Raw genomic sequence first — 23,802 nt, 5'->3', positions numbered from 1 at the left:
ACCTCGTAAACGTGCTCTTTTTCGCTCGGTGCATGTGTAGTATGTCGCTATACATATGCTGACCGAGTCGCTTTTAGCTGCAGTAGGGGCGTGTTGGTACAAAATACATCGTATGCTTCGTACCAACCCAACGCATATGTGTCTTTCGATTTGGATCACTTTCGGGTCCCCGACGCCTGATGCGAGTTGCAAATTGATAACGGACGGCAGCCTCTAAATCACTCCCAGTTATTCTCATAATTTTGCCATGATCTATTTTCAGGATCACGGTACAATGAGCAATCACTGTGCTGTAATGGGAAGTAGTTATGCGGCCGCTGGTCTAAATCCTGACGGGGCAAGCCCGACAAGGGATTTAAGATAGGTGTCGAAATACCGACTCCCACCTTAATCCCGACACTGGGATCCTGAGGGACACCAGCCTGAATGAGGTAAGTCTGGGGAACCCTTTGATATTTGCCCGGAGGGATAGGTTTAGGTAGCATAGCAGGGTTCGCGTTAGGTTTTGGGGGAGGGCTTAGGCAGCCCTAGGGGGCAGTTTTAGGCACCACGGGGGAAGGGGGGGTTAGGCACGAAGGGAGGAGGGTTAGGTTTAGGCACTAGGGGGGAAGGGGGGAGGGATGCCAACCATTGGATGCTGCTGTTGGTATTTTGACAGGAGGCATCCCGACAGCTGGCATTACATACCGATTCCGCACTAATATGCGTATTCCAGTCACTTTATAAAGGGAAGGCTTCTAAAATGCTAATTATTCTGTACGTGTTTGATTTTATTATTATATGCTCCCTGCAACTGTATTGCCTATGAATTACCCCGTCCGGCCATGTACTGTAACGCGTACGCATTGTGTACTGTTTTTTGAACTTTTTTGACTGTAGTAAAGAGGCGCATTTTGCTAGCTGTACCGAGGGGTTTCGGAAACATTATTTACGTTTATGATTAGGCGCAACTCATGTCCAACTACGTTTAGGCCCCTTGGTCTTTAGGAGCGGCGTCTCCGGGGGTCCTGGGTCTTCCCCATCACTGGTTGGTGTGATGTGTATGTATGGGAAGGGAAGTCCAATCTGTAAACTGTAACCTGAATACCTCTTTTATAGTATTTAATTATAAACTGGATAATATCCAGGCTGCAGATAATGTTTATAGTATCCTTGTACTATTGTTATGTCATTCCTGCTATATAAGCCAGGCAGTCTTCGTTTAAACTAAGCAGACTTCTGTGTTACCTAGATTTATATCATGTAACCTATGTTTGTATAATGACTGCAGGCATTTCATCTATTGATCTTAGTGGCTGATTGGGCCAATAATTGCGCAGTGTTCGTCCGCATCCGAGCACCTATTATCAGTATGTCGTGCGTGAAAAGACTTCCAGCATGGCCGGCAGGAGCTATAATTTATGCTCGGATAACTCGCCATCAGGCAGACAAAACAAAATTATCTGACCACGTATGACATAGGTATGGTATGTTTACAGCATGTCAGGTCGTTGCTTTGTTTGATGGTAACTTTTATCTGACAGTGTATGACCACTACAGAGCGTATTGTGACTCAGGGGTCTATTTACTAAGCAGTGTTAGGAGACAGAGTGAAAAGTGATAAGAAAGTGATCAGGTGCCAGCCAATCGACTCCCAACTGTCATCTCACAGGCTGTGTTTGAAAAATGACAGTTGGGAGCTGATTGGCTGGTACCTTATCACTTTTCACTCCGTCTCCTAACTCTGCTTAGTAACTAGACGCCTTATTATTATCTGTGTGAAGATTTAGGGACCTATTTGTTATTTTTTGGATTTATCCACATAAATAAATAATTTAGCATTGTTTAGCTTTGATCTATAGCAGCCATGTAACCGCGCTTACCTTGCCGGGAAAGCAATTCCAAAACCAGGCTGTTTCGGCAAAGCGCTTTTCCTTTTGGAAATTATTTTGGCACTTGCTGAATGCAGCGGTGACCGACTTCGCTTCCTAATGGACACTGCTGCGCGTGACCAGTTTTTCCGAAAATGGGAATTGGTAGCTACTGCGATCTGAATGGCGTTTGCTACTGAAGGCAAGCTTGGAGCAGATAACCTTTTTGGTGCTTGAGAAATTGGGTAATATCATCATTCCCATCGACATTATGGGGATTGTGATACTCGCCGTTAACAATGTCGGTGTAATCTATTATTTAAATATCCCTGTTCTTAAATAACTCTCTGAATTATTCGCCAGAGTTAAAGTTTGAGAAATATGCCCTTTTACAATTTTGGATTTAGTTGTCCTTTAACTATGTTATTATACCAGAAAACAAAATTTGTTCAGAACAGATCCAGTTTGTCATGAAATAAATGTCGCTGATTTCTCTGCAATATATTTGCAAAGATTACTTCCCACGTAGATACGTATATATGAAGGTTTTGGGCATAGCATGACACCAACCTGCCTTGTTTTTGAATTGTGCCCGTTCTTGCCTAAAAAAAAAAAAAAAACACCTAGCGCCTACCCCTTTCCCCCAAGCCAAACTCCTTCTCTTCTCACCGTAGGAAACATGTACAGACTGCTTAACGGCGCAAAATGCACCCGGGTAACCCCATCATTAGGCAGCTGCCGCCTTGCAGTGCCTTAATTCCTGTCGGCTTGCTCTTCCGTGCTTTGTGCTGTACAAAGCCAGTTGAGTTAATTGGACATCGGCAGACTCTGCGCATCGCACCCACTGTTCTTATGTAAGTCTCCCTGTTCTGCTGGCTGTGCCTGGAGAGGTCTCAACCCCCTCACTGCCGCTGCATCTGCTCACCCAGTTCTGCATTGTAAAAGGGGGCAGGCAGATGACATCTGTTAATTCACAACCTGCTTCCTAAAGTGATGTGTAGTGTATGGGGGGGGGACTGTCATCTTTCTAGATTTGTCTGTGACACCATGTACGATGATTGGCTTTGACTTGTGAGAGTTCTGCAGCCTGGGGACTAATCCTCCAGCGTTGCTAGACGTGCAAGTGGTTAGGTTACCTTTTTATACTATGTGCCACTGCATTCCCCGAAACTACAATAACCTGTACCAGCCACCATAACCAGTTTCTCTGGTGAAATCATGTTCTGCTCTTGTTGTACCTCACGGTCCTACGCTTGCACTTATCGAATGAAACGATCGGGTAATTCAGCCCAGGTTATATGAAGGGGGGATAAGACACTGGATGGCAGGAACTAGAGTTGTGCAGGTCCGGATTTCTGAAATCCGAACACACCCGAATTTAGGGGTTCCGTGTAAACCGGGTCAAGGTTTGGATTCACTTTTGTGACCCGGTTTGAACTCTCTCGGCCAGGGTTGCATATAATTGGAATTAAATAATCAAAACGGATGTATTTGATTTAAATATGATTTTTATTATTACAATTTTTTTTAAATAAAAGTTTAAAAGTGCTAATCGTTTACTTCATATTTTTTTAAATAAAAAATCCTATTTAAATCAAATAAATCCGTGTTTTATTTTTTAATTTTTTTTTTCTAATCTAATCCAATTTTATGCAACCCTGCTCTCGGCTCAGATCTGTTGCCAGTCCGGAACTCTGTTTTAAAAACTGAACTCAGGTTTTGGATTTTGACATTTTAATTTTTTTTTTTATCAATTTTTAGTTGACTTTTTAATTATTTATTTTTTGAAATCGATTTATAACCGAAACACGTGAGGGTGGTTTACCAAAACTCGAAGATTAATCCAGATCCAAAAACAAAACACGGGGGTCCGCGCACATCTCTAGCAGGAACGTAATATTATTATCACACCGTAAACTTGTTCTTTTTGGTAGGCGTATTCATTCCACAAATACCACCGACAAAAAAAGCCGCACATTCCTTGTATGATCACATTTACATTCTTCTTATAGCTTTTCCTGTTCTCAGGTATGTCTGACACCTGCCGGTTACCTTGCTGTTTGTTTGCCGGGTTACAGCAGCATTTTTAATTTTCTTCTTTTCCTGTTGGGGATTAGAGGTCACATCACATAATGTAAACTATGAGCCAGGAAGGGGAGTGCAGGTATAATTGTCCTATAGCACCTGGGGGGGATTTGTCTTTGTAGACTATTATCTTGTTAATTTTTAACTGATTATATATGGTCTAGTCTAGTGCTAGAATACCTGGTATGCCAGCTGGAAGCAAATCTGGCAAAAATAATTGGACCTTATTTTTTTTTTTTTTATCGTTGTTTAACTTTAGTGGAAGTAACAAATAAACGAGGGCTACCACACTGCACGAACGCGGCACGGTCTCCGTGTTACAGCCGTGATCACCACTGATTAGGACGGCTGCGGTCCACGGTTTCAGTGTTAAAGATTCAAAGGAAATTCAAACGCAAATCAAAGGCCTATACCGAGAAGGGGAGGGGCTGTGGCCAGAGGCATGTGACCTCTGGCCACACCCACTCAGCCTCACTGTCTCCTTCATTACATACAAATATAAAAAATTGCATGTGAGAAAACTGAAAAGACAATTTAAATACTTATGATTTATGGCCGATTATGGTGCCAGCTAGGCAGAAATAAGGTGCAGTACATGTTAAAATTAATTGTTACCGAATTTCACAAAAGTACAGTAATGTTTGAAATTATTTATATAATACTGTAAAGCATCTCAGCGCTGTTTAGTTAATTGTGCTAGGAAAAAATCTTTACTCCAAAATGGAAAGAAAATACTCATGTACACCTTTAAAGTGCGTCATGTATATAGCAGTGCCTGTATTACCTTCACTGTTGTATAGTTGTATCCTCATATTAGGCAATTATCCTACAACCTTAACAACCAAACCCCCCCACCCGCCTTAGAAAACACCCAAAACATACAGTAGCCCATATTCAATTAGCCGCGAATATTTGTAATCCGCAAAAAAGTGTCGCCGATTGTGACTTTTCGCCAGGCGGAAACTTATCTCCGTATTCAATTGCAAACACTTTTCGCATACATGAAAACGCAATGCAATGTAATAAGCGAAAAAGATTCGCCTCTGAATAGGTGGAGAAAAAAAGTGCAAAATTGCTATTTTGGGGTGCAAAGGTGGGGAAGCCACTCAGCACCCTTGGGACAGCCCCCCAAAGAAAGGATAACTGCGTAAGAAAAAAACGTAAAAAATGTGAGGAACACCCCAAAAAAGCACTTTGAAAATGGGGGCGAAAAAGTGCAAAGTGGGGGTACAAACTTAAACTAGAAAAATAGACTTTTGGGGGGGTCTGCAAGTAGGGGTGAGTTGTTTTTTTGGATTACAGGTGCTTACTGAAGGTGTGTTTTTGAAAGTTTTTTTAAACTTTACATTAGCGACTTTAAACCATGCTGGCACCCATTTTCACGTACCCCAAATTTGACCGGACTACTTATTTTCACCATTAAAAACTGCTTAATGCTATTCTTCACTACTTGTGCAAAGACGCTAATTAGAAGAAATTGACACAACTTAAGTACCCCAAATAGCTGTATTAGGGCTATTCGGGGGCATGTACATTGATCCCCAATGTTAGTGCATCTTTTAGGGGGTGTCAGGCTGATTTCCCCAATTCTGTCGGCACTTTTCGCCTGGTTTGCATTCGCCGGGTTGCATTTTCGCCTCTTTTGGTATTGAATAAGGTGAATCGCGGGCAGGCGCGCAATAAGTTTCCGCTGCTAAAATACGCGATGTAGGCGAAAAAGGTCGGCAGGTGAAACTTTATCGCATACGCGAAACTAATTGAATACTGGCCTGTTTTGGAAACCTGCAATCTAATACACAGTGGAGATCAGTTAAAGCAGACTGTTAAAATAAAGAGTGCATTAGTCAAAGTGGCTTAAAAGTACATGAAACCATATCAGAAACTCTTACCTAATTGTAAACAATATCGAACATGTGCATCAGTAGTGATCAAATCTTCTGAGGTTTCTTTTAGCTAATCCTTTGTGATATTGTGATGTGAAATGTACAGTCATTTTGAAACAGGGAATTATGGATGAAAATATTGGGTTACCGACTTCCAACATTTTATTTTGAAGATGTAATTGATGACTCGTCCACTAGGTGGAAGCATTGCACAGCACACAACTTGCTTGTATTCAATAATTGTCATCATTACAGAGACTTGTTGGACCGACTGGGAAAAAAACCCCCAGTACATTTCTTTATTATTTATCTATTATCAGTTACTTCTATACCGCCAGCATTACAGGGTTTTTTTTTTCCCAGTTACCACAGTTACTATTTTATTGATATTATACTGGACCAAAATGTTGCATTGAAAGCCGTACCCAAGCTTTATGTCAGACCAGCTTTGCCTTCGATGTTAAAGTTTATCCAATGTATTTAGAAGTGCACTAAATAAAAAATCTTTAAGATTTCATTAGCCGGGTAACATATTAGAGCCCTCCCAGCAGGGTGATGTGGTTTCCTGCCTAGTGCCACTGCCTACAGTATGCAGATGAGAGGGCAGGGACAGATTTCAGCAGCACTCTAGAAATTAAAACCGAATAATGGCCTCTACAACTCTACAAATTGAATTTTGTGCCTTTTAATTGCAGTAGGTTGGTATCGTGGTGGGTGGCACAAGTACACTTGATCTGTCTTTGATGAGCGAGGGTAGGCTCCTATAACCATGTTACTCTATTTGGCATATGTCTCTAAATACTGTTTATCTCTACATGGTAGGCCGAGCCAGTATCTGGGCTTTCCCCGAGTTCCCCAGCAAGCCTTTTACAGTAAACTATGGACTGTACAGTACACCAGGGCACATTCACTGACGCAATGGGAAGCTTTGCCCTTCTGAAATCATCTGAGAGCTTGCTGCTGTGTATTAACCCCTGAAATAGGAATTATTTGTAGATGCAGCCCTACTGCAGTGTTATAATAAGTGTGTTGCTGATTATTGGTTATTTGATCCAAACCATGAAGTTCCAGATTTGTTTTTTATTTCTGCTCTGCAGAAGTATAATTTGGCATATTAAAGAAATCTTATTTTGTATTAAATATAGCTCAAGTTACAAGACTTTTACAGAAGTTATTACTTATGTACAGTTGTATAGCACATGAACATTGTTTCAGTGGAATCCACGACTGGTGATTTATTCTATCTCTGTAGTGGCGATTACTTAGATCCACGGGCTCACTTTCCTGCAGGGAGGCCCTGACGCCCATGTAATCACCACTGGGAGAGGATACAGGACAGGAAGTTCTGTAGAAAACGGTGTAGAAATAATAATCTAGGGTTCTGGAACTGCCATGAACAGCCCCAAATGTGCAAAACACCAAGACTTTTCCTTGTTACCGGTATTAACACTAGTAATGCAAATGTGCCGCAGTCATGCAGTTGCCACTCCTGTGTGTTGTAATATACATTAAAGCTCGGATTCGCTTGGTGTAAAACGCGTTGGGTAGACATTGATGCGTTAACCAGTCTTTTACAGCAGTGTTGCATCTCTATGTCCTCTGCCACCGAGGCAGCAGTTTACTACTTATGTTATTGCACCTGCTTATATTTTAAGTCTTAGGGGTATATTTACTAAAGTGAGAGGTTTTTTTTAGAAGTGGAGATGTTGCCCATAGCAACCAATCAGATTCTCCTCAACATTTAACTTGCACGTTCTAGAAGATAATAGCTACAGTCTGATTGGTTGCTATGGGCAACATCTCCACTTCTAAAAACTCTCACTTAGTAAATTTGCCACCTAGTCTCAGAGGAGAGTTGATCCATATTCTTCCTCTTTCCAGTGGATTCCTCGAGGGATCCTGAGGTCCTGCAGAAGGGGCAACCGAAAATTGAAGACTGTCTGGGGACAATTGTATTACTATAATAAATCCAGTACAAATCAGGTGTAAAATAGATTCGGCGACCTTAAGTAAGGCCCCAAGTCTGCCTACCTGAAGTAAGGGGCTACTGTATCCAGCAGTGATAAAAGTAGAGAAGTCAACCAGTGGAAAAATTGCCCATAGCAGCCAATTGGTTTTGTGGTAGCATTTATTAAGTACATTCTATAAAATGATAGGTAGAAGTTGATTGGTTGCTATGGGCAACATCTACACTTGTCCACTCTTTTCACTGCTTGATACAGTTGTGATGTGGCCACGCCCCCTGCGGAGTGTAACCACGCCCCTCTGCCCCTGTTGGATGGTATGCCTAAGCAAGAGTTTCCATTGCATTATATTGCCCCCGAATGCTGCGCACTGTGTCGAAATTGACATTAGGTGAATGCTTGATAAAATAGTATGCTCACTCAGGTCTCTTCTCTTACATGACTTTGTGAATTATTTGCTCAGAATCGCTTTTAATAGTTTTTGAGAAGGGGCTTTAAATGTATAACCATATTATTATTTATGAGGAGACTAACATTAGATGTAGGAATTGGGTATGACCAGAAAATGGCTGTGGGTTTCGCGGTTTTGCCGTACATTGCTGTGTAGCGTGCCTCCAAGCCACCAACAGCTACATAGCTTCTTTAACTCCCAGTCGTCATCAGAGTCCTACAGAGCAGTAGTAAAAGTCTGACGGGATTAAGCTGTTTCTGCGTAGTGCAAATATTTAGAATGAGCGGCAAACAGTCTTTGTACAGGCTCAAAGGAAGGCCTCAAATATTTAAAACAGGACCGATCAGGTTTCAGGCAAAGGACTTATTGTATAATGTCTTGTGCCCAATGTATGTCCTAAAACGTAGAAAATCCTTTTACATTTTTCGTTGGTCGATGCAACTTTTTTTTTTTTTTTTATTCTATTTTGTTGTTGAAGCTACAGATTAATTTTTTTTTTAATTATTTTAAATAACTTTTTTCTATTTTTTGCCTCAGTGGTCTGTGGGCCTGATTCAGACCCGCTCGCAAGCGGGTCGATAGTGGCCCAGTGCGCATGCGCGGCGTGCGCGAGCCCCGGAGCGAGCGCACAAAGCACTCGCTCCGGCACTCGCATCCAAATGGGGCGGCTGTCGATGTTGATCGACAGCTCGCCCCGTGTGGAAGGCGGTGCGGGGGGGTGGCTGGGCAAACTGAGGCGTTCCTGCAGGAACGCCTACCGTTTGTGGGTGGCACTACTGACATCACTCGTGATGTCGGTAGGTCGACTTCCTGCTCTATTAGTCCACTGGGGCTTGCGGCCACGGGACCCTACCACAAGGGTCTCGTCGCAAGCCCGATGGTCGCGATGGTCTTCACCTGGCCGCTCGCATAAGCTGTGGGTGGTGACCCACAGTTATGCGAGCGGCCAAGAAGCCACAACTAAAAAAACCAGCGCCCGCCCTGATTCAGAGCCAGCACTCGCTTTTTGCGAGCGCCTCTGAATTAGGGCCTGTGTCTTTTCATTGACCAGATCGTGAATAGGTCTATTTATGTAGACCCTGCACTAATTGAAGATCTGCGTCGCTGCTTTTTGCCGCAATACAGGTTTTAGTAGCACCGCAATTCGCCAATCCAGGGCCCCTTATGGTTTGTTTCCAATTCACTGCCCGCCTAGCGCTCCTGGCGAACTGTCACTGTAAAATGTGCATGTACAGCCATTGGCGCACTATTCTGACCCGTCGATGACTAAGCAGCGCCTTTACGGCAGGTCCCCTAGACGCAGACACCGCAGTTCCCATAGCGGACTGTTGGGATGTTGTAATCTGCTAAAATACAGGGAAGGCGAGAAATCTGTGATGCCTCTGTAGTACCGTTTCCTAAATATATGGAAGCGGTGATGACCTCATTCTCTGGCTTTTGTTACTGGCGGAGCTGGTTATCACTGCTGCATAAATAGACCCCATATTAACGGGTAGTGTTGTGTGCATCTTGGATACAATGGAGCAACAGATATCCTAAAGGAAGTCATGGATGATATTTTAGAAACACAGGTGGCTGTGGAGAGTGATAAAGTACCAACCAACCAGCTCCTAACTGTCATGTTACAGGCTGTGTTTGAAAAATGTTAGGAGCTGATTGGTTGGTACTTTATCTCACTCCACTTTATCACTATCCAAGGCTTAGTACATCTCCTCCACAGTGAGCTTGCAAACACAGTAATGAATCGACAAGTGTCCGCATGACGGTTCTTAATGTAGATGGTAGAATTGATAGATAACAGAATGTGTTCATCAATCCTATGGAAGCTTTGTCATGTCTGATTACCGCGTAATGATCATATGGCTGCCCCATAGTGTGTGGACACTGAGCTGTTCACAAATGTAACTTTTTAAGTATAAATATAAATCATTCCGATTTGTTACATGTGTGCTTACATTGTATCATGAGGTGACTGAACCAAAAATGTGGTTGAGGGCAATTTTCTTCTTTTTTAAAGAAACCTTGATTTGCATGTAGCCTGCTGATGGCAGTGATCCCACGACAAGAATGTGGGTTTTTAGCAGAAATCACTGTAGGAGGCTATATGCAAAGCAGTTGTGTATTTACCACTTTCCTTGTTTGTAACTTCAGGGTAATAGTTACAGCTGCGATCCCATAAACCACAAATGTTTGTTTATAGCAGAAATCACTGTGTGGCAGGTTGTACTGTAAATAGAATCTGATGATACATACAAAAGGAGTTATTGCAAACATCAGGCTAATATTGATGAGTGATGTGTTCGTGAGGACAGGTGCAGTGACATGATGCACTGTAAGGTGGGGAATGGAGGCAGCAAGAAGCCACAGACTGAGAGTTATATATTGGAAGGAGCAGGGTCCCCCAGCATCACAAAGTAGGGCTGTGACTCCATCTGATGCAGGAGGATTATTGTGTTATAAACACCTGAATATTAAAGCTCATACATAAATCTTAGTTTTATTTGTAGTATTAGACGTTCGGTGGTAAATATGAACATTGGGCCAGATTCAGTAAGGAACGCAGAATACGCATGCAAAGTATACGCACGCAATCTGTCGATTAATTTGCACCGCGTATGCATCGCAGCGCACATGTGCGAGCCAGACGCTGCGGTCAGCATTGCGTACGCAGACTCTTTACAGAGTGATTGACAGGAAGTGCCGTTTGTGGGTGGTAACGGGCGAACGCAGGCATGCCAATGTATCTCAATGCCGTTGCAGAGGCGTGCATTTATTGTCCACTGCGCTACCAGACACAGCCTGAGGACTCATAGTGTGCGCAGAAGTTAGCAATTCCTGAGTGAGGTCTGGGCTTCCTTAACCGTGCGCATGGGTCCGATGTTACCGATTGTTGCTATGTTACCTTAGAATACGGATGTGGGTAAGGGGAAGTGGGCGTCCTTATGTCAGGCTGCTTACGCAATGTGAATGCAAACATTTAAATAGTAACTGCAGTGTGTGCGTATACGCAGAATTGCGTTCCTTACTGAATCAGGCCCATTGTCTCTCTATACTGCACAGATCGGTGCGAATGTCTTGGCTTATGATGTCTCTTTGTGTATTCCAGATGAAAGGTTGTGTTCGCCCCCGTTCATGGAGCTGTCAAAAGAATGCGGAGAGGAGACCTTGAAGCTTATAGAGAAAAATGGCCTGGCCTTCCCATTCAGTAAGTATTGCTGACATGTAGCTATAACCCAGCCTTCAATGAACACAAATGAGGTTCTGGATAGAAGGAGACCTACAGATTTTTGTTCTCTTACATCTAGCCTCAATACGCCATGCTGCGCGATATGCCTGGTGTGAGCGTGCCGTCAGGTCCCAATCAGCTCTGCTGGCGTCTTTCTGCACCGAAAAATGCATTTAAGTCGCAATGCGATGCGATTAGGACGCACAAGAAGACTGTGCTGATTAATTTGTGCCTGTCCATAGACGGAACTGGGCGTGGAAAACGTCTGCGGCCGCTGTATCCTAGCACGTCCTATGCTGATGGAGAGACTCCGTTACACACAGATATACAAGTGTCACATATCAGATTAATCTGCAGAGTCTCCTGGTGCGTCATGATCGCGTCACATTTCCACTTATACGCATTCTTGGCACAAAATGACGCAAATAAGATGCCCGGCACTAGCAGAGGCTCACGCGGCCAGTCGCACCACATGGCGCTGTCTGACGTGACGAGAGAGGAAACCTATGTATCATGCTTCTCCCACAGCCTTTAACACACACTTAGGTTACAGTCGCGCGGTACAGTATTATTCATTATTAAAACGAATGATGCACATATCTATTATTATATATATATAGGGTGTTCATAAAATAACTGATGCTACTCAGAGCTTTCTAGCAAATGGTCTAGAAGTTGTATTTTAACTGCACTATTGAGAATCTCATGGAAAATAGGCAATTTCTAACAGTTAGTATCTCTCTGTGCCTAATCTCAGGTTTGTTCATTCACTTTATTATGTAAAATTGTAACTCATTTTTTGTTGGTTACTATGAACCCCCCCTTTTTTGCTGCAATTATGTCAATATGACCTCATTCTGGGCGTTTGTGGTGCTATTTTATGTATAAAACTACACTGTGTTCTATCTATCTATCTATCTATCTATCTATCTATCTATCTATCTATCTATCTATCTATCTTATCTATCTATCTCATATCTATCTATCATCTTACTTGCTCACCCAAAGTTATTTGAAATAAAACTTGTGATTTGAAGATTGTTTCCCCCCTGTGCACTGCAGACTTCCTGCCTGTCATCTGTCCTATTGAAAGATGCTCTGGGAAGCGTATCTGAACATTAGCTGCACAGCAAATGAAAATATCATATCAAACATTATAATTTCTATCAAGTAAGGGGACTTTGACGTATATATCTGTGAGCATTATAAGATGTGCTATAATATTGGATCAGCTTGTGGTCAATGATTTTGGAGCCCTTTGAAATGTGCTCATGCTGTTTTCTAATGTTGCGTGCCCTACTCACTAATGTGCCAGCTATCAGGAATAAACCCACGAGTTAGCGGACAATGGCAGCCACATGTGTGCTGATGGGAAGTATTGCCTCTTGGCGGATTGATGGCGTTCTTTGCTTTGGACATAGATAAACAAGATTTTTATTTGTTTGACAGGTATATATATATATATTATAATAAAAGGGTCAAGGGCGTGCAATAAGATAATTATCTTAGCAGACAAATGTGCACAAATTTCATAAATTGGCCTTTGTTTTGTTTCTTTTCATCATTTAAAAAGCCAAGCAAAGCTTATTAGTCCTATTTTAATATTATTTTACACTATTTTCTTAATATCTATGTAAGTAAGAAAGCCGACAGAAATTCCGTAATCGTAGCTGCGATGTGCCCGCCAAACCTAACGCATTTAGCACTCTAAGCTTGAACAGGGCCGTGTGCCACAGACTCCCCAAACAACAGCTACGGGACAGACCACCTGGAGAAGATGACCGGGAACAGGGGGGAAAGGATAATTTGATCGGCACGGGGGAAAACTGAGATGACCCGGCAGGTGCTGGTTCTATGTACTAGTCGTCAATATTATGCCCAATTTGTATCGAATACAAATAAAAAAATGGTTTATTTAAAGCCACAGATGGTAAAGTTGATTACTGCGATTCCTGGATGAGAACCCCCATGTTATCCAGTCTTCTCTTTGTTAGAGCATGTACTGCACCGTGTTCACTGCAGTGCGGCGAAACGCGTTACCAGACATCCAAAAGAGCTCAGATACTCGCCAGGCCGATGGCTTTGTCAGTGCTCACAATACAGAGCTGGGTCCCTGATGAATTTGGAGTTGGTAACACATGTGTTTACAGGGAATGGTCTTTACAGTGGTCTATTGAGCTTGTTTTGAGGACCATTGTCCCATATTTAATTTCAGGCAAAGATAACTCACCACTGTCAATCCCTCATATGGTGAAATACTGTATAGCTCAGCTATGTGTCACCAAACAAGCCACAAGGGCGGCGCTCTCAGCTATCTCTCCTTTCTTGTTTCAGTCTGCAAGACGAGAGTGGCCCATGGCACGAACTCACACGAGGTAAGAAGATTAATTCATCTTTGTTCCTTGATGGCTTTCCCATTAACTCTCATGTAGTTATGTTAAGTAGGTAGATAATAATCCATTAGATTGTAAGTGCTCACAAGCAGGACCCTCCTTCCTTCTGTCATCCTCTCTGCTCCCACCTCCTCCATCTGCGGTCATAAAGCTTGATACATGCAAAATGCATGCAGGTCTGCCATCGCACTATATGCGTGCATTCGATTTCCGGGAATGAAATCGCGCAAACTGGCGTAACAGTCCCTCCCCATCTTCTCCACCGGGTATTGTATGCCCCAGATTGGGGTGCAGGAACTGTTATTTAATATCCTATAAACCCAGATAATTAACTGTAGCTCCAAACATTACGTTTCCCAGTGTTCTGTTCTGGTTCCCAACGTGAAGCCTATTTTGGCAGCGTAATTCCACCCTCTTGTGATGAATTGGGTGAGAGACTCTAAAGCAGCTAATTCTGTGTCACGGGAATAAACTGTGGAGTGTGCTGTATTGTTAATGGATCACAGCTGTCTGCAAACGTCTAGCGGGATCAGCCGGGAGAGGAGCCTGCAGCTGGGTGGCCTGTACTGTGGTTCTACCCTCCGATCCCACTACAGCAATCCCTGTCCATCTCCCCGGCCCTTGCTTTGATGAAAATCCTTCTTCTTCTTCTTACTGAACACTTTAAAGCTCAACCTAAGTCATAACTGATATTGTCCTGCAGTAAAAATAAATCAATTAAAGCAAGATATACCATTGTGCGTGTGTGTATACATACATACAGGTTGAGTCTCCCATATCCAAATATTCCAAAATACGGAATTGTTTTGGCATGACTGAGATAATGAAACCTTTGATGTTTCAATGTACACAACCTTTGTCCAAGGCACAAATTATTAAAAATATTGTATAAAATGACCTGCAGGCTGTGTGTATAAGGTGTATATAACACATAAATGCACTCTGTGTGTATATTTGGGTCCCATTAGCAAGATATCTCATTATTAAATGCAAATATTCCAAAATACGGAATATTCCGATATCCAAAACACCCCTGGTCCCAAGCATTTTGGATATGGGAGACTCAACGTGTGTGTGCGTGTGTGTGTGTGTGTGTGTATGTGTGTATATAATTTTACGGCTTAAGGTCGATTTAAAAAAAAATTATAAGCATATAGATAGGAATGGAAACGTAACAAACGAAAAAAAACTGAAGTGGAGTAAAGTGCCTTGTTACTGGTGATCAATGCAGTGTGTCTCTTGTAGATGGCTATCATATTTAACCAGGAGGGTCTGCGGACAATACAGCCCCCCTGCGTGATCCAGAGTTTCATCAGCCATAATGCTGTCCTCTACAAAGTCTTTGTAGTTGGAGACTCATACACAGTCGTGGAGAGACCATCGCTGAAAAACTTCTCCCCAGGAAGTTCAGGTAACACTCACCTGTCAGTGACTATAGTGAGCCCATTGAGCTTGAGTGAATGGAGCAAGAAATGACATCTCAACACAGTTTGCTAATAGATTTCATTGACAACACTGCCGCCTGGTGGCAAGTCTTAGAGTCGCATTCCTTTCTTTTGGCCTTTGATCCAGTGAATTCATAATCATTTTAATCTTTGTTTACAGCTTTGACTTCAGAGATTTTCTTTGCTATATTCTTTTCCATCTCGCTATTTTTTTTTTTGTAATACCGACCTGACAGGAGGCGATTACTCCCCCGCAGTAGAAATTCTAATTCTTACTCTTTCTTGCTTCCAGATAGAGAATCCATATTCTTTAATAGTCACAATGTGTCAAAGCCAGAATCCTCCTCAGTCCTAACAGCGGTGAGTGATTTTAGTTTGTTCTCTTTCATGTTCTGAGACAACGGAACGGCTAACGTGGGAGTTAAATACGCGCACGACCCCTTATTCCTCTTCCCGGCGGTCAATCTTGACATCCTAATTTACTGTGTATTAATATAGGTTCAGTGACTTATTTTTATTTGTAAGATATTACAGTATCTGTGTCCTTCCTTTCATTTATTTGCTTAGGATGTCACTGATATTGAGGAGGGGCTGCCCGTAAAAGGTTGGAGAAGGCAGATAGCTTGGTACATATGGAATAAGTAGCTGATGTACCTGGTTTCACCCGGGTAGACCTTAGATATTTACTGCTTCCATTTCCATCTCACCCCTCCAATAACTCATTAATCCTTCATCTCTATAGTAATGCATCCCCTACCTCTCTGCTATAGTAAGACATAACCCTCCCTCACCTGTTTACTAACACATTCCACTCCCTCACCTCTATAGTAACACATTCCACTCCCTCACCTCTATAGTAATGCATCCCCTCCCTCTCTGCTATAGTAAGACATAACCCTCCCTCACCTGTGTACTAACACATTCCACTCCCTCACCTATATAGTAATGTATCCCCTCCCTCTTTGCTATAGTAAGACATTATCCTCCCTCACCTGTGTACTACCGGCATACAGTTAAGATCCCGGCAGTCGGGATGCCGGCGCCGGAATCCGACACCAATCAGAATCCCGGCACCAGCATCCCGACGGTAAGTATTGGGGTGAGGGTTAGAGTCAGGCACCAGGGCAGGGGTGGGCAAGAAGTGGACCTCCAGCTGCTGTTGAAGTACACATCCGAGAATGCCCTGCAACAGTTTTAGCATGGCCATTTAGTAAAACCGTGGCATGACATACTAATATTTGTAGTTCTACAACAGCTGGGGAGCCGCTTATTGCCCACCCCTGCACTAGGAAGACGGTGGGGGGGGGGGAGAGTTAGGGTTAGGTTGAGTGGGGGGGGTAGGTTTAGGCTGCAGGCAGGGGTAGGATTAGGATACTTACCAACATGGGGTTAGGATACTTACCTGAGTGCCGGGATCCTGAGCGCTGGCATCCCTTGCTAACACATTCCACTCCCTCAACTCTGTAGTAACACACATCCCCCAGAAATACAATCCCTCTCTCACAACTGTAGTAACACATTACCCCTGCTCACCCCTGTAGTAACACATTCCCCTCACAAACTTGTGTAGTAACATATTCCCTTCCCTTGCCTGTTTAGTAACATATTCCCCTTCCTCACCTCTATAGTAACACATTCCCCTCTCTCACTTCTGTTGTAACATATTCCCCTACTGTTGTAACATATTCCCCTACCTCATCTCTATAGTAACACATTCCCCATTCCCTTCCCTCACCTCTATAGTAACCCATTCCCCTCCCTCACCTCCATAGTCACACATTCCCCTCTCACTGCTGTTACACATTTTCCTCCCCCTGTGTAGTAACACTTTCCTTCCATCACACCTGTACTAACACATTACCCTCCCTCACCTTTGGCCTAAGAGCTACTGAGGAACCTGTGAAAACACATTTTACCCCTTTGCAGTGCTGTATGTCTAGTAAGTCATTAGGGGGAGGGGGCCTGGACTGCACACCCTGGCTACCTGTAATGGGATGTTCTACGTAGCTGAGACTTAGTACTACAACATAAACAGACAAAAAGTGAGCAGGTGCACCATACAACCATTAAAGTTATAATACATGTAATAATTATACTTCATTATATATGAGGTTTTTGGCATAAATATGGCCAAAGTTATGAGCTAACCCACCAACGTCAATGTAACCTCATTGGTTAAGTCCCTAACACTATAGGGGTTCATGTCTGGGGTGTGGGGCACCCCCAAACCAGCCCACCCACACCACCCCAGGGCACCACATAAATGAAAGAATGAAGTGTAGACGTGTTAGGTGTGAAAGTGGCTGCTTAGTGTTAAAAGTGTTAGAAAGGTAAAAAAAAAATGTGTGAAATTGTTACATAATTATGAAACAAACATAAGAGTGATATAAAGTGTTAAAAATAAGTGTTAAATGGTGATGCACCAAGGTGACCCAGCCAGAGCAATTCAAGGAGCCCCACGCCCCAAAGTTCACCCCATAGTATATAGCTAGTCAGTTGAATTTCGGAAAATCCTTGCTTAGTGGGTGTCCACGTTATGGAAGGAATATACTCCCCAATTTTCATGTTTCGTGGTCCAGGGGTTTTGGCTGGTCGTTGATGAGTCTGTGAGTCAGTCAGTCAGGACATTTCATTATATACATGTAGATATCCCCCGTAATAGTAATTATGTAGGTATTATTAGAGCTCCTCTTTGAATTGCTCAGTAAGGAGGTTGTATTACATGGTGTGACATTTAAATTGTGACCTTTCACGGGAATTTCTCCTTCGTATTAGATTTGCATTTAAATCAGCTGAAAATTCTGTCCCTTATTTTTCCATGTACTGTACAATGCATTTATGACCCTATATTGTGTTCATGTAGTAGAGCTGGAAAGGGACTTTAAAAGTGTATTAAATATATATTTTGGGGATGACTGGAACGCAGCTGTGCCTACCCGGCCTGCGGAGCAATGAACATCCCAAACTTCATTTTTGAAAATGCAAAGCAAACTTTTAATATGTTGTTTTTTTGTTCTATGAGCGTAACATGTCATAGGGCCATATTCAATTAGCGGCGATATATCGCTTATTTTTCGGCGATATCGCATCGGGATAATTTATCGCCAATTTTTCAAGGGGGAAAATGTACAAAATCCCTATTTTTTGTGTAAAAATGTGGGGATTTCTTACAGAACCCTTTGGACAGCCCCCCTAATGATACTTTAGCGAAATTTTTATTTTTCGGAAATTGCGTACTTTGGCGAAAAACAACCACTGACATTTCGATCAATATTTTTTTATTCCGTGAAAAATGCATTTAATGTATTGGGGCTGGTATTTCGGAGGGACATAAAGATACGCCAAGTGTTTAAAACATCGCACGTGGCTGGCGCAGGTGGTTTTTTTAACGGTTTTAAAAAACCACCTGCGCCAGCCATGTGCGATGTTTAAAACACTTGGCACATCCTTATGGCCCTCCAAAATACCAGCCCCAATATGTTAAACGCATTTTTCACGAAAAAAAAAAAAAATGAGCAAAATTTCAGCGGCCGTTTTTCACCAAAGTACGCAACTTACAATTTTTTTTCGCTAAAGTATCATTAGGGGGGCTGTCCAAAGGGTTCTGTAAGAAGTCCCCACATTTTTACCCCAAAACAGGGATTTTGGAAATTTTTTTCGTCTGCCCTAGGCTCGAGAAAAGTTTTCTCCAGTTTTTGGTGAAATCAGGCCGCAAACCAGCTGATCGCGGCCGATATATCGGGCGATTCGCAAATGACGGCGAAAAAACGCCCGAATTCGCCTCTAATTGAATAAGGGGAATTACTTATACATCTAATGCATACGCGCACGCAGGGGGGGGGGGGTTCCGAGTACCCAGAAACACCCCCTGTCCATCAATCCATCGCCGCGCATCAAAGATTGGAGCTCAGACAGGCAGGGGCTGATTGCCGGGACAGCGGGAGAGTTCCCGCTGAGCCGGTCACATTATCCCCCCATCACAGCCGGCTCACCTGTCCCTGACTGATTCGTAAATCAGCCGGGCAGGCTGCAAAGCTTCCAGGATTTGCGTTACGCTGCGGAACGCAATCAGGAAGCTGTAAACAGTCATCGGCTAGCTCCGGGAGCAGAGCAGTCTGCTTCACTCACCATATGCAAGGTGACTCATGGGAGTTGAAGTGCACTTTTCACTCCATGGAGTGTTAGAGTGTAGCTTGGAAACTCTCTTTCACAGCATGCTCCGGGACCTGGCAGCATGCAAGAGCTGGCACATGCTGTTTAACAGGAAGAAGTGTCATGGAGCTGCCGATCTCCCTACACGCGCAGGAGACGATCTGATATGCACAGCCCTTTATATGTAAGTCTTCTGGTCAGGAGCACTTGAGTTGAATGTGTTGTAATCACATTTACTAAACTCTGTCCTGCTCTGCTACATCTATCACCCTCTCCTACACATTATCTTCCTCTACTATAGCTATCACCCTCTACTACACATTATCCTACTATCCTCTGCTACATCTATCACCCTCTACTACACATTATCCTACTATCCTCTGCTTTATCTATCACCCTCTACTACACATTATCCTACTATCCTCTGCTTCATCTATCACCCTCTACTACACATTATCCTACTATCCTCTGCTACATCTATCACCCTCTGTTACACACTATCCTCTGCTTCATCTATCACCTCTACTACACATTATCCTACTATCCTCTACTACACATTATCGTCTGCTACATCTATCACCTCTACTACACATTATCCTACTATCCTCTACTACACATTATCCTCTGCTACATCTATCACCTCTACTACACATTATCCTACTATCCTCTGCTACATCTATCACCCTCTACTAAACATTATCCTACTAACCTCTGCTACATCTATCACCCTCTGTTACACACTATCCTCTGCTTCATCTATCACCCTCTACTACACATTATCCTACTATCCTCTGCTACATCTATCACCCTCTACTACACATTATCCTACTATCCTCTGCTTCATCTATCACCCTCTGTTACACACTATCCTCTGCTTCATCTATCACCCTCTACTACACATTATCCTACTATCCTCTACTACACATTATCTTACTATCCTCTGCTACATCTATCACCGTCTACTACACATTATCCTACTATCCTCTGCTACATCTATCACCCTCTACTACACATTATCCTACTATCCTCTGCTTCATCTATCACCTCTACTACACATTATCCTACTATCCTCTACTACATCTATCACCCTCTCCTACACATTATCTTACTATCCTCTGCTACATCTATCACTCTCTACTACACATTATCCTACTATCCTCTGCTACATCTATCACCCACTGTTACACACTATCCTCTGCTTCATCTATCACCCTCTACTACACATTATCCTACTATCCTCTACTACACATTATCTTACTATCCTCTGCTACATCTATCACCCTCTACTACACATTATCCTACTATCCCCTGCTACATCTATCACCCTCTACTACACATTATCCTACTATCCTCTGCTTCATCTATCACCCTCTGTTACACACTATCCTCTGCTTCATCTATCACCCTCTACTACACATTATCCTACTATCCTCTACTACACATTATCTTACTATCCTCTGCTACATCTATCACCGTCTACTACACATTATCCTACTATCCTCTGCTACATCTATCACCCTCTACTACACATTATCCTACTATCCTCTGCTTCATCTATCACCTCTACTACACATTATCCTACTATCCTCTACTACATCTATCACCCTCTCCTACACATTATCTTACTATCCTCTGCTACATCTATCACTCTCTACTACACATTATCCTACTATCCTCTGCTACATCTATCACCCTCTGTTACACACTATCCTCTGCTTCATCTATCACCCTCTACTACACATTATCCTACTATCCTCTACTACACATTATCTTACTATCCTCTGCTACATCTATCACCCTCTACTACACATTATCCTACTATCCCCTGCTACATCTATCACCCTCTACTACACATTATCCTACTATCCTCTGCTTCATCTATCACCCTCTGTTACACACTATCCTCTGCTTCATCTATCACCCTCTACTACACATTATCCTACTATCCTCTACTACACATTATCTTACTATCCTCTGCTACATCTATCACCCTCTACTACACATTATCCTACTATCCTCTGCTACATCTATCACCCTCTACTACACATTATCCTACTATCCTCTGCTACATCTATCACCCTCTACTACACATTATCCTACTATCCTCTGCTACATCTATCACCCTCTACTACACATTATCCTACTATCCTCTGCTACATCTATCACCCTCTACTACACATTATCCTACTATCCTCTGCTACATCTATCACCCTATACCACACATTATCCTACTATCCTCTGCTTCATCTATCACCCTCTACTACACATTATCCTACTATCCTCTACTACACATTATCTTACTATCCTCTGCTACATCTATCACCCTCTACTACACATTATCCTACTATCCTCTGCTACACATTATCTTACTATCCTCTGCTACATCTATCACCCTCTACTACACATTATCCTACTATCCTCTGCTACATCTATCACCCTCTACTACACATTATCCTACTATCTTCTGCTACATCTATCACCCTCTACTACACATTATCCTACTATCCTCTGCTACATCTATCACCCTCTACTACACATTATCCTACTATCCTCTACTACACACTATCCTCTGCTTCATCTGTCACCCTCTACTACACATTATCCTACTATCCTCTACTACACATTATCCTCTGCTTCATCTATCACCCTCTCCTACACATTATCCTACTATTCTCTGCTACATCTATCACCCTCTACTACACATTATCCTACTATCCTCTGCTACATCTATCACCCTCTACTACACATTATCCTACTATCCTCTGCTTCATCTATCACCTCTACTACACATTATCCTACTATCCTCTACTACATCTATCACCCTCTCCTACACATTATCCTACTATCCTCTGCTTTATCTATCACCCTCTACTACACATTATCCTACTATCCTCTGCTACATCTATCACCCTCTGTTACACACTATCCTCTGCTTCATCTATCACCCTCTACTACACATTATCCTACTATCCTCTACTACATCTATCACCCTCTCCTACACATTATCCTACTATCCCCTGCTACATCTATCACCCTCTACTACACATTATCCTACTATCCTCTACTACACATTATCCTCTGCTTCATCTATCACCCTCTGTTACACACTATCCTCTGCTTCATCTATCACCCTCTACTACACATTATCTTACTATCCTCTGCTACATCTATCACCCTCTACTACACATTATCCTACTATCCTCTGCTACACATTATCTTACTATCCTCTGCTACATCTATCACCCTCTACTACACATTATCCTACTATCCTCTAGTACATCTATCACCCTCTACTACACATTATCCTACTATCCTCTGCTACATCTATCACCCTCTACTACACATTATCCTACTATCCTCAGCTACATCTATCACCCTCTACTACACATTATCCTACTATCCTCTGCTACATCTATCACCCTCTACTACACATTATCCTACTATCCTCTGCTACATCTATCACCCTCTACTACACATTATCCTACTATCCTCTACTACACACTATCCTCTGCTTCATCTGTCACCCTCTACTACACATTATCCTACTATCCTCTACTACACATTATCCTCTGCTTCATCTATCACCCTCTCCTACACATTATCCTACTATTCTCTGCTACATCTATCACCTCTACTACACATTATCCTACTATCCTTTGCTACATCTATCACCCTCTACTACACATTATCCTACTATCCTCTGCTACATCTATCACCCTCTACTACACATTATCCTACTATCCTCTGCTACATCTATCACCCTATACCACACATTATCCTACTATACTCTGCTTCATCTATCACTCTCTACTACACATTATCCTACTATCCTCTGCTTCATCTATCACCCTCTGTTACACACTATCCTCTGCTTCATCTATCACCCTCTACTACACATTATCCTACTATCCTCTACTACACATTATCTTACTATCCTCTGCTACATCTATCACCCTCTACTACACATTATCCTACTATCCTCTGCTACACATTATCTTACTATCCTCTGCTACATCTATCACCCTCTACTACACATTATCCTACTATCCTCTAGTACATCTATCACCCTCTACTACACATTATCCTACTATCCTCTGCTACATCTATCACCCTCTACTACACATTATCCTACTATCCTCAGCTACATCTATCACCCTCTACTACACATTATCCTACTATCCTCTGCTACATCTATCACCCTCTACTACACATTATCCTACTATTCTCTGCTACATCTATCACCTCTACTACACATTATCCTACTATCCTCTGCTACATCTATCACCCTCTCCTACACATTATCCTACTATCCTCTACTACACATTAACTTACTATCCTCTGCTACATCTATCA

The 23,802-nt window shown here is 42.5% G+C and overlaps 1 protein-coding gene across 2 annotated transcripts in view; it reads left to right on the top strand.

Annotated features, from left to right (window-relative positions):
* The window catches only part of ITPK1 (inositol-tetrakisphosphate 1-kinase), a 170,604-nt gene that overhangs the window by 138,126 nt on the left and 8,676 nt on the right, over positions 1-23,802 (top strand). For both annotated transcript variants that reach the window (XM_088462990.1, XM_088462989.1), the window contains exons 6-9: positions 11,340-11,438; positions 13,794-13,834; positions 15,098-15,263; positions 15,590-15,657. In XM_088462990.1, the coding sequence (XP_088319116.1) occupies positions 11,340-11,438; positions 13,794-13,834; positions 15,098-15,263; positions 15,590-15,657 (374 nt within the window). The remainder of the gene's footprint in view (positions 1-11,339; positions 11,439-13,793; positions 13,835-15,097; positions 15,264-15,589; positions 15,658-23,802) is intronic.

Source organism: Taudactylus pleione, unplaced genomic scaffold (genome assembly GCF_031769625.1).
Source record: "Taudactylus pleione unplaced genomic scaffold, aTauple2 ptg001303l, whole genome shotgun sequence".
Classification (NCBI taxonomy): Eukaryota; Metazoa; Chordata; class Amphibia; order Anura; family Myobatrachidae; genus Taudactylus; species Taudactylus pleione.
This window is presented reverse-complemented; position numbering and strand designations above follow the sequence as displayed.